The following is a 12,435-nucleotide window of genomic DNA, read 5'->3' as shown; positions in this document are numbered from 1 at the left end:
GTGTTGGTTTGTTATATAAATTATTAAAGTCGGATTTTTAATATTTAAGTAAAAATTTCTTTGACAAACCAAGCCGAAATTATTTACTGAAGACAGATAATGTTAACGTCATTATGTATTAGATTTACAAAATAAGGTTGAAATTGTGTTTTCGTGTAAGTTGAATATCTGGACATATTTCATGCTGTATAGCGCAATCTATTTATAGAACGATTACGTATTTAGAAGTAGAAAAGCGATAGCGAAACATTATTGGAAAAGTCGATTATTCAGGGTCTTCATAGTAAAGTATGGTTTTCTTTTAATATACGATTCGACAGAAGTACAACTACTTTAACACGTTATTGATAAATATATCGACCTAGTTCCGCAGTAGATCTATCATTTATAAATACATGTATAATTGCACGACAATTTTTAGGGATGTGTGACCCATCCGCTAGCTTCGGTATTCTACCGCAGTATTATTATAAATCAATAGGCAGACATGCCTTGATGTATAAATCCCACACGGTAACTTAAACGATAAAATGTTTGATAATTATGATTTTCTTCATTAAAACGTTTCAATACAGAAAAACATTTCAGTATGCACTTAACTTTTTTCATTGACAATCTTCTTGAGTTCAACGATGCATGAGAACCATAACAAGCAAACGATAATACAATGTATAAACATGCAGTCGTTTTAATTAGTATCAAGTTGATCTATACTATGTTTAAATTGGTACCGTAGTGTATTGGATTGTGTTGTCATACCCGACCCGATTGAGGCCTGGTAAACTCATTGAAAAGCTAACCAAAATGCAGTAACAACATAATGCTTGCGGATAAAAGGGATAATGGTCTTTCTGGATATTGATGTATAGCCTTGAAGGGGCACATATCAACATGGTTGGAATTGAATTTAATTGAATTACATAAGGACATAAATCTTAAGATAAAACGTGTATCCAAACAAATATATTTTAGGTAAGCATTTAAGTTAGTTATTTCTTTCAAAGATAGAACTATAGATTATCATCATGATGATGAACAAATGATCCGAATCACTCAAGACGATAATCCTTCCGCTCCTTGTTTCATACATTGGCAAAACGTGATCACGTGATGTTGGCGGGATTTGCTCTACTTGTCTTTCAAATAGCCTATCCGATTATGTTATAGTTATATGGATGAACCAGTTTGGTTTTAAAGAACAAATATAATTGTTGTAAAGTTGAGATAGTATTTTTTAGAATTTAAGAAATCTTTGCACAGAATTTTTGGGGGATAAATTTTGGCAAATTTATTGTGGCCTGGAAAAATTCTGTCGACCGTGGGGCGATCGGGCGTGCTTTGGGACGTTTGATGGTACGGATGTTACGGTGTATATTAAAGGTATTGCTCTAGTGCCTTGGCAATATCTGACTAGCCTTGCTTAAATGTATCATAGCCTTGCTGATGTCATAGCCTTGCTCATCATATAGTATTTGCCTCGCTTAGAATTACAGTACGTTGCCTTGCTCCATTGGTCCGCTAAATGTTCCTCATTACTTTGCAGGTAACGTCGAGTTATGGGAATATTTAATTTACTGTGGTGTACTGTAGCCTTGCTCATTATAGTATTTGCCTTGCTTAGAAGTACAGTACGTTGCCTTGCTCCGCTAAATATTGTGGTGTACTGTAGCCTTGCTCGTTGCTTAGAATTACAGTACGTTGCTCTGCTCCGTTGGTCCGCTAAATATTGTTGTGTACTGTAGCCTTGCTCGTTGCTTAGAACCACAGTACGTTGCCTTGCTCCGTTGGTCCGCTAAATATTCCTCATTGCTTTGCAGGTAACGTCGAGTTTTGGGGGATGTTTAATTTACTGTGGTGTACTGTGGTATCCCTTGCGTCCGTGTGGCGCTGCTTGTTGCTCTACAGGTAACGTGGAGCAATGACGTGGTGCTTTACGAGTACGTCTGGTTTCCTCCCGGTCGACTGGTTTTTCAAATAGCTTTCATTGGAGTGGCCATACTCTGCCAAAATATTGATAATAACTTTTATATTGAAAGGAATATTTCATAGGTTGAATTAGCACTGTTTACAGTATCTTACGTGCCGGTAATTGAAATATGTGACTGTATTCATATCTGAAATGTACAAATAAACATGTAAAAATTGAATGCTACTTGTCTTCTGGTTATAATTTCGGGTAATAAAATAATAAAAATTATTTTGCCTAAAAATAATTACTTTTATTTTTCCCGAAATTTATGGCTATCTCGTTGCTAGGTGTGTTAGCTATAAACTATCGTCGTTGTCAAGTAATCCAGTTTTCTAGTTCCTTGTCTAAACATAACAGATTAATGATAAACGCCTATTCGTCAGGGAACCACTCGAGCGTTATATTAAATCGAGAGCACGTGCAATCTTCTCAGTTGAACTAAAGGTGTATTGGCTAGCGCTTCAGATCGATGTTAAATTGCCCACACCGCCACACCCCAGTAATAATAATAATAATAATAAAAATTGTTGTATACTACAATTCATTAATTTTGTACCTTTAATTCTGTTATGACAATCTGACTGTTTTGTGAAGTATTTATGTTGCAGATAATATGCTGCCATTGGGTGCCAACTCCGGAAGTGATCAGACTCCAGGTACTTTCCACAGACATTAATTGAACGGATTCCTGGGCTACAAACAATTTGTGAAACAGACAAATCTAAAGGATATCATTCTTCCGGACTGTTGCTTTATGAGAAATCAAAAGGACAATTTAGAATTAATACATGTATAATTTTTATTACTAAAATTCCAGTTAATCATTTCCATATTTATATACAATTATTTTTATGTCACTCCTAATTGTAAGGGCCTGGAAGAATTCTGTCGACCGTGGGGGCGATCGGGCGTGCTTTGGGACGTTTTGATGGTACGGATGTTACGGTGTATATTAAAGGTATTGCTCTAGTGCCTTGGCAATATCTGACTAGCCTTGCTTAAATGTATCATAGCCTTGCTGATGTCATAGCCTTGCTCATCATATAGTATTTGCCTCGCTTAGAATTACAGTACGTTGCCTTGCTCCATTGGTCCGCTAAATGTTCCTCATTACTTTGCAGGTAACGTCGAGTTATGGGGAATATTTAATTTACTGTGGTGTACTGTAGCCTTGTCATTATAGTATTTGCCTTGCTTAGAAGTACAGTACGTTGCCTTGCTCCGCTAAATATTGTGGTGTACTGTAGCCTTGCTCGTTGCTTAGAATTACAGTACGTTGCCTTGCTCCGTTGGTCCGCTAAATATTGTTGTGTACTGTAGCCTTGCTCGTTGCTTAGAACCACAGTACGTTGCCTTGCTCCGTTGGTCCGCTAAATATTCCTCATTGCTTTGCAGGTAACGTCTAGTTTTGGGGGATGTTTAATTTACTGTGGTGTACTGTGGTATCCCTTGCGTCCGTGTGGCGCTGCTTGTTGCTCTACAGGTAACGTGGAGCAATGACGTGGTGCTTTACGAGTACGTCTGGTTTCCTCCCGGTCGACTGGTTTTTCAAATAGCTTTCATTGGAGTGGCCATACTCTGCCAAAATATTGATAATAACTTTTATATTGAAAGGAATATTTCATAGGTTGAATTAGCACTGTTTACAGTATCTTACGTGCCGGTAATTGAAATATGTGACTGTATTCATATCTGAAATGTACAAATAAACATGTAAAAATGTGAATGCTACTTGTCTTCTGGTTATAATTTCGGGTAATAAAATAAACAGCTACTTGCCTTATAAAGCCATTGAAGTAACATTCCAAATTGACTTTTTGTGCCCCCCCCCCCCCAAAAAAAAAAAGTATTGGAGTCATTCAGATTTACTCTTGTCTATATGTGTCCTTATGTCAATCTTATATATTTATATTTTTGTGGCTGAAGGTTAGTGACTGATCATAGTAAGGCCCATGTGGGAAACTGAGCTTTCTAAGTATGTCATCTGTTTATTTATTATGCTGTCTTTTCTGAATACATTTGTTTTACAGGACGTTCTTTTAGTTTGACCAGTAAGATAGTTTTTAACTGAATGAGCTCTCTTTACCTTGCTATATCTATCATAACTCACACATGATCATAAAATCATTCTTTTTTTTTTTTTGCATCAGATTAATTGTGTTTTTGTTCTGTTGCAGATCCGAGATAAGTTTTATGATATTCAGAACCAGTTACAGAAGGCAAGTAAATGGCGAGAGGCAATCTGTGGTGAGCCGTACGATCTTACATTCCTTAATGAGATGACGGTAAAACTAGACGTTAGACAAGAACTCTGGAAATATGTGGAGAGCTCAACACATGCAATCAAAGATTGGAAATCTATGCTTTTCAAGAAGGTATTATACTATATGTACTCACCTATAAGGCAGACCGCTTATAACACGGGGGTCCAAAAAAGTTTGAATTGTTAACTTTTAAATTTATGTTTTTAGTTTCAGTTTTTATTGTAAGAGAAGGTTTCTGAAATGTTATTATGTCTCCCATCACACAGTGGTGTAGGAGACATATTACTTTACTCCTGTCTGTGTGTGTGTGTGTCTGTCTGTGCGTCTGTCTGTCTGTCACAAAGCTTGTCCGCACTCTAAGGCGAACATTTCTCATCTGATCTTCATCAAACTTGAACAAAATGTGTTTGCCAGTAAGTCCTCGGCCAGTTTTGATAACTAGCCAAATCGGACCAGTCACTTCGGAATTACGGCCCTTGAACATAATTACTGATACACCGTTGTAGACCGGTTACCCCTACCCCAACTCCAACAGATACTAATAGGCTGCAAACAGTATATAAAGACAAACTTACTATTCATATGATTAGACAGTTGTGGGAGACGTGCTCTTTTCTCAAAAGCAGCTCTAGTTTTTAACAGAAATGGCTTGAATTATTACATTTCTTACCTTCAAAATAGTTTCAGTGGAAAGGGGAGGGTTGTAGCATCATTTTGTATAAAACAGAAAAGCAAAACTCATGAAAGCTGTTTAGTCTTTTCACATAACTGTGACAGTTAGTGAATCATGATTGTTTTTTTCCAGATGAACATTAAGAAAGCTCTAGAAAAAGTGATGGAGTGGCAGGCAGCTGCCAGTCAACTCAAACCGTACCTTCCTCACGGTGACAAGGTCCTAACCACATGGTTCAAGACCTTGCAGGAATTCAAGAAAGATCTACCAGTTCTTCATAAGCTAGCGAATGATGCTCTTAAGGTAACTCTGTTGTTACATGAATTTGAGCTTAGTTGCAGAACATCTGGGTCCGTATTCATGAGCGTTTTAAGTCTGCAACTTAGACTGAGACATTATAATGCTAAATTTACGTTTTGCCATATATTTTTAAATCTTGTATGGATTTTAATGAAGTTTGGCATGACTTTGATATATACATAAGCAAAAGGCTCAGGAAAGTTTTAGCAATATAAATGAGTTACAATGGAAGTTATGGCAGTTTGAATTTTTAGAAGTTTTATTTCCAAGTCTAAATTTTGGACTTAAAACATTGATGAATATGGGCGCCCATTTATTGCAAGATAGATGACAGGACTTGATCCTGTGTCTATAGTATGATAGTCTTGACCTAAATTCAGGGTCAAATAATTGAGTCAAGAAAGATGTAATCAAATTTTTATTAGGAACTGAAGCTTTTTTGTGTTCTTAAAAGAGAAAACAAGATACTGACTTTACTATTAAAGTAAACTGAAATTAAGGCTTAAGGCAAAACTTACTGATAATGATATTTGGGAGATGGGGCACTTAGATTCGCTCTTGTTTATTATTTCAATCTATTTCAGTTAAAAGCAGATATTTGATGTATTAACTTTTTACAGGAAAGACACTGGAAAGCCATATTTGTTGGGATGAATGAGTCCTATGACCCCAAGAAACAGTTCACTGTAGCTGACCTTTTGACCTATGACCTTGAAGAGCATGCTCAGTTGGTGCATCAAATTTACCTCGGAGCAGTTGCTGAATATGACCTTGAACTTAAAATAGGTCACATGAAAAAATTCTGGCTGGAGAGAGAATTTAAATTGGCAAAACATATACCTGACAGTCTCTTAGCTTCAAAAGGTGAGTATAGTACTTAGGATTTTCATTTTTAGCTCGACTATTCATAGAATAGTAGAGCTATTGGACTCGCCCATGCGTCCGCGTCCGCGTCTGCGTCCGCGTCAGCGTCCGCGTCCCGATTTGGTTAAGTTTTTGTATGTAAGCTGGTATCTCAGCAACCACTTGTGGGAATGGATTGAAACTTCACACACTTATTCACTGTGATAAACTGACTTACATTGCACAGGTTCCATAACTCTGTTTTGCTTTTTTACAAAATTATGCCCCTTTTTTGACTTAGAAATTTTTGGTTAAGGTTTTGTATGTAAGCTGGTATCTCAGTAACCACTTGTGGGAATGGATTGAAACTTCACACACTTATATACTGTGATAAACTGACCTACATTGCACAGGTTCCATAACTCTATTTTGCTTTTTTACAAAATTATGCCCCTTTTTCGACTTAGAATTTTTTGGTTAAGGTTTTGTATGTAAGCTGGTATCTCAGTACTCACTAATGGGAATGGATTGAAACTTCACACACTTGTTCACTGTCATGATCTGACATGCACAAAGCAGGTCCCATAACTTTATTTTGCTTTTTTACAAAATTATGCCCCTTTTTCAACATAGAAATTTTTGGTTAAGTTTTTGGATGTAAGCTGGTATCTCAGTATCCACTAATGGGAAAGGATTGAAACTTCACACACTAGTTCACTGTCATGAGCTGATAAGCACTATGCAGGTTCCATAACCCTATTTTACTTTTTTACTAAATTATGCCCCTTTTTCGACTTTCTTATTCATTCAAGCGACAAGGCTGTTAAATAGTCGAGCGTTGCTGTCCTCCGACAGCTCTTGTTTTGTTATTGATCACATAATCTGTTTAACTGTAGAAAATAAGTAAGAGTATTTCACATCATTTCTATATTTTAGTCATATAATGTGTTATACAACATTGATTTTTTTTATGCCCCCGAAGGGAGGCATATAGTTTTTGAACCGTCTGTCCGTCTGTCGGTCTGTCAGTCTGTCGGTCTGTCGGTCTGTCAGTCTGTCAGTCTGTCCGCAATTTTCGTGTCCGGTCCATATCTTTGTCATCGATGGATGGATTTTCAAATAACTTGGCATGAATGTGAACCACAGTAAGACGACGTGTCGCGCGCAAGACCCAGGTCCGTAGCTCAAAGGTCAAGGTCACACTTAGACATTAAAGGAGAGTGCATTGATGGGCGTGTCCGGTCCATATCTTTGTCATCGATGGATGGATTTTCAAATAACTTGGCATGAATGTGTACCACAGTAAGACGACGTGTCGCGCGCAAGACCCAGGTCCGTAGCTCAAAGGTCAAGGTCACACTTAGACATTAAAGGATAGTGCATTGATGGGCGTGTCCAGTCCATATCTTTGTCATCGATGGATGGATTTTCAAATAACTTGGCATGAATGTGTACCACAGTAAGACGACGTGTCGCACGCAAGACCCAGGTCCGTAGCTCAAAGGTCAAGGTCACACTTAGACATTAAAGGATAGTGCATTGATGGGCGTGTCCGGTCCATATCTTTGTCAACCATGGATGGATTTTCAAATAACTTGGCATGAATGTGTACCACAGTAAGACGACGTGTCGTGCGCAAGACCAGGTCCGTAGCTCAAAGGTCAAGGTCACACTTAGACGTTAAAGGTCATTTTTCATGATAGTGCATTGATGGGCGTGTCCGGTCCATATCTTTGTCATTCATGCATGGATTTTTAAATAACTACGCATGAATGTGTGGCACAGTAAGACGACGTGTCACGCGCAAGACCCAGCTCCATAGGTCAAAGGTCCTAAACTCTAACATCGGCCATAACTACTCATTCAAAGTGCCATCGGGGGCATATGTCATCCTATGGAGACAGCTCTTGTTTTAAGATGATGTGATAATTGATGAGATTAACTGATTTTAAATGTATACACATTTTTCAAACATTTATTTTTTGCCATCCAATATTAGTTATTGAGTGTCTAAAGAAATTTACTACCTAGTTGATACATATGGAAATGAAATGGCTAAAAGCTATACAAAATATATGGATGGTTAAAAATTAAAATGAACGTATTAGTTAGCGACTTCCAAACCATAGTTACTATAAACTGTCTTGCTTCAGACTTAAAAAAACTATTTATATATATGCTCCTTCTTATGTGTGTAATAGTCTGACATGTAGGTTTTTAACTTTGAAAGTGTGTTAAAACTAGATTTTCTGTCCCATTTCTATATTCAGCCATGTTATGTCCTTGTCACAGACCTGCAAATTTCTTAATCCCAGAAATCAAATAGGCAGCACAATTTTTTGTATACTTCCTTATTTTGTTCCTATATGTATTATTAATCTGCCAGAGGGAGACGAGTCGGATTCGGAGGTCGAAGAAGAAATTCCGATACAGAAACGGCGAAGTACGATTATCCCAGCTAAACCCCTGCGCAAAACAAGCATACGTATTTATCCTTCCCTTATATATCCTACGTTTGAAGGATAATACAGTTTGGCACAGAATTCTGCTCATTTTTCACTTCTAATTAAAATTCCATTCTTAGACTAATTGTCATTTTTCAGTTACCAAGTTTCGCTAAATACCTTGTTTTTTCCATAATGCGTTTATTATTCTGTAATAACCGAACTGCTCTTACAGTTTAAGCTTGTCTTACCTTTTATGAAACAAGATGTAATTTTCAGATGCGGAATTACAACTGAGACATTAAAAGTACTAGAGCAGTTTCAGTATAACATTTATATATTTTTACGAATTCTCTGAACAGTTTAATCTGACTCAGCAGCCACCTGCCATAAGCAGCCAGTCAGATAACTGGACATTTTCTTCTTATTTCAGTTTAAGAAGTCATCTGCCTTAATATCCTTATTATGTCTTTAAGCATCCATACTATGTTTTGAAGCATTCACGTTATGTCTATAAGCATTTATGTTATGTCTTTAGCGTCTGCACTATGTCTTTAAGCATTTGCATTATGTCTTTAAGCATTCACATAACATCTTTAAGCATTTGCATTAAGTCTTTAAGCATTCACATAACATCTTTAAGCATCCACATCATGTCTTTAAGCATTCATGTTATGTCTTTAATCAGCCACACTATGTCTTTAAGCATCCACACTGTGTCTTGAAGCATTCACTTTATGTCTATAAGCATTCATGTTATGTCTTTAAGCAGCCACATAATGTCTTAAAGCATTCACATTATGTTTTTAAGCATCCATATGATCTCTTTAAGTATCCACATTATATTTATTTTTAAGCATCCACATCATGTCTTTAAGCATCCACATCATGTCTTTAAACATCCACATTATGTTATGTCTATAAGCATTCATGTTATGTCTTTAAGCAGCCACACTATGTCTTTAAGCATCTGCATTATGTCTTGAGCATTCATGTTATGTCTATAAGCATTCATGTTAATATGTCTTTAAGCAGCCGACTATGTCTTTAAGCATCCACACCATGTCTTTAAGCACCTACATTATGTCGTTTCATTTGCTGGCTGCTGAGTACAGATTGACTGTACATGCATTTATATAATAAAAGAACATGTTCTGAACTGCAGAATTAGGTTCTACAAGTACTTTATATGTATGTTTTCAGTCAGTCCATTCTGAATTAATATCACAGAATTCGTACACATAATGCTAGTGGAATAGTATCTCCCTAACATCAAAGATAATCTTTCTAAAACTCCTCAAAGGTTTTAGTTGAATACTGGCAAGCTTGGACTTTTAAGACAGTAAAACAAAACAATGCATGAATGTTTTGTTTAAAAACTGCATATCAAGAAGTTTTGTTTTCAGCTTTCACAAACCTTAATATTGTATAACTCTTTTATCTTGTTTGAAGCTTATCTAGATATTTAAGTTCATTGCTAGTAGTGATTCAGTAGTATATTGTGTTGCTTGTATATTATGTGTGTCAGTTATATATATTTATTTTGTATGTGTGTGTGTTTTCTGTGTGTAATTTTAAGGTAGTCAACCTTAAGTGATGATCGGCAGTGACCGTTTTAGTACATATAATCCTTAAGTGTTTTGGCAGTCCTCGGCATGTACGTATGTAAAGCCATGTGCTTCTATGATTTACATTAACTGCTGAAAGATGCCAAAACAGCATACTGTGGAACTTTTGAATACCGGACCTTCCAAAAACCGGAAACTTCTGAAAATCAGACAATTTTCTTGGTCACGATTTTTCTCCTATTTTCTATATAGACCCTACTTCTAAATACTGGAACTTCCATATTCAGAATCAAAATGACTAAGACAACATAGAAACACTGTAAAACTGAACTGTCCCTGCAGGACAAAATTAAAATAATTTGTGAGTCTGAACTTGCTCTAAATCACAGAGAACGGTTTATGGTATGCAGTTGTATTTGTCCAAAACACTTACTACCTCCACATACCGGACACTTCCAAAAACCGGACTTTTCTCCTGGTCCTGAGGGTGTGAGGTTTCTGGAAGTTACACTGTACAAGGAAAAGTGACTGTACAGAAATTGCCTATTATCATTTGGAGTTTATTAAATTATGAATTTGTGCAAATCTTGAGAAATAAATTCAAATAATTTCTGTCGTAGGTTGGTAAGTGAGGGTCTTAACTGAGTGTATGAATACATGCACATTATTTTTCAGTCAGCGTTTTATTTTACAGCTATACAATTAAAAGAATTACAAGAGCATGTAAGATTAGCTAAACTTAAGCGAGCAGGTATATCTATGTTTGAATCAAACACTGTATTATGTGCTAAATTAAATGGGAAATGTGTATTCAATATATTACACTCTCATAAGACTAGTCATTTATAAGACAGGACATGCAGTTAAATCAGAGAAATTTTGAGAATTAGTCTTATGAGAGAGTGTATATGTTTTCAAGGAATGGTGTCAATTTTGATTAACTTTACTTATATTCTGTTGGCCTCTGGAACAAAATATTAAACTGGAAGGGTATATTGCAGTCTTTGGGTACATTCAATTTGTTGGAATACAGCTTAACATAATAAATGCATAGATCTATGTATTCAAACAATAGGGCATTAAGTGCAGTAGGAGCATATTGCATTAATATGGTGTTAGGTTACATGTGTTTGTGTGTCTTTAATGTTATAATTAAAATGTTAATGATTTAATGTCTTTTGTCCCATGTTCTTCTCTTTGTTAGTTAAGGTAGTGGACTATATTTTTATGCATCCATTTACTCTTGTATGATATTTTTGCATTCATCTTATGATAAAGCCTGCCTGCTTAGCTCTGTAGGGAGAGCACAGATCTACAGATCACAGGGTCCTGAGTTCAATCCCTGGGCAGGGCGTATGTTCTCCATGACGATTTGACAAAAGACATTGAGCCTGAAATCATTCGTCCTCCACCTCTGATTCATGTAGGGAAGTTGGCATTTACTTGCGGAAAACAGGTTTGTACTGGTACAGAATCCAGGAACACTGATAAGGTTAACTGCCCTCTGTTACATAACTGAAATACTGTAGAAAAATGGTGTTAAACCCAAAACAGAATAAAAAAAAACAACTTCTGATGATGTAGGTTGTAAGAACACCTGACTAACCATTCATTCCCGACAATGCTGAATATACATGTAATAAGTAATTGAATGGAAATTTTGATTTTCATTAAGGGTCCGCTACCTTAAGACAATACGTATTTTATATATGTTGAAAGATAGGTAGTGTAATAGTAATGCATTGTTATTATAGCATTTTGCTACAGATTAGCAGAAATGGTGAAGCTTGTTCTATCTAGTAACTGTTTACAATCTTGATTCAAATATTTAAGTCTCAGTCTGTTTAAAAGTTAAAGTACGGTAAGTGTTTCTGTATTCAACAGTATGTCATTAATGAAACCGTATCATTGGTTCTTGATTCCTTTCTCATATTTATTCACTTGTTCTTTGCAAGTAATAAACTGACAACCAGTCCACACATATTAGAGATGAAGAACAAGAAACAGAAATGATAAGTTATAAGTTGAAAAGGTGAAATATTATTGGTTAAGAATGTAGTTGAAAGGTGCAGATATTCTTTATAGAACCGTGTGACTTTTTTACAGAGCCTAAGAGGCCGTCTAGTCCAAAAAGGCGTACAAAACTTGAGAAGTATCGCCAGGAAAGAGCGGCTGCTATGAAAGATGGTACAGCAAGGGGTCTGAATGTAGCAGATGATGACTACTATATTCTCATTGAAGTTGAGGAATTGAAATATCAGTTAGAGGTAAAATCTAAGATTATTGCCAGCTTAGTTTTTAGGGATGAGTATTTTCAGTGTTTGTTAATTGTGCTGTGGCAAGAACCATGTGCATTGGCTTATTTCAGATATTA

General features: G+C 36.2%; 1 protein-coding gene across 1 annotated transcript in view; it reads left to right on the top strand.

Annotated features, from left to right (window-relative positions):
- LOC123530896 (dynein heavy chain domain-containing protein 1-like) overlaps window positions 1-12,435 on the top strand; it is a 161,276-nt gene that overhangs the window by 32,226 nt on the left and 116,615 nt on the right. The window contains exons 26-30 of the mRNA XM_053518035.1: window positions 4,147-4,344; window positions 5,039-5,209; window positions 5,827-6,070; window positions 8,436-8,534; window positions 12,168-12,328. Of these exons, the coding sequence (XP_053374010.1) occupies window positions 4,147-4,344; window positions 5,039-5,209; window positions 5,827-6,070; window positions 8,436-8,534; window positions 12,168-12,328 (873 nt within the window). The remainder of the gene's footprint in view (window positions 1-4,146; window positions 4,345-5,038; window positions 5,210-5,826; window positions 6,071-8,435; window positions 8,535-12,167; window positions 12,329-12,435) is intronic.

This window comes from Mercenaria mercenaria, chromosome 11 (assembly GCF_021730395.1).
Source record: "Mercenaria mercenaria strain notata chromosome 11, MADL_Memer_1, whole genome shotgun sequence".
NCBI lineage: Eukaryota > Metazoa > Mollusca > Bivalvia > Venerida > Veneridae > Mercenaria > Mercenaria mercenaria.
This window is presented reverse-complemented; position numbering and strand designations above follow the sequence as displayed.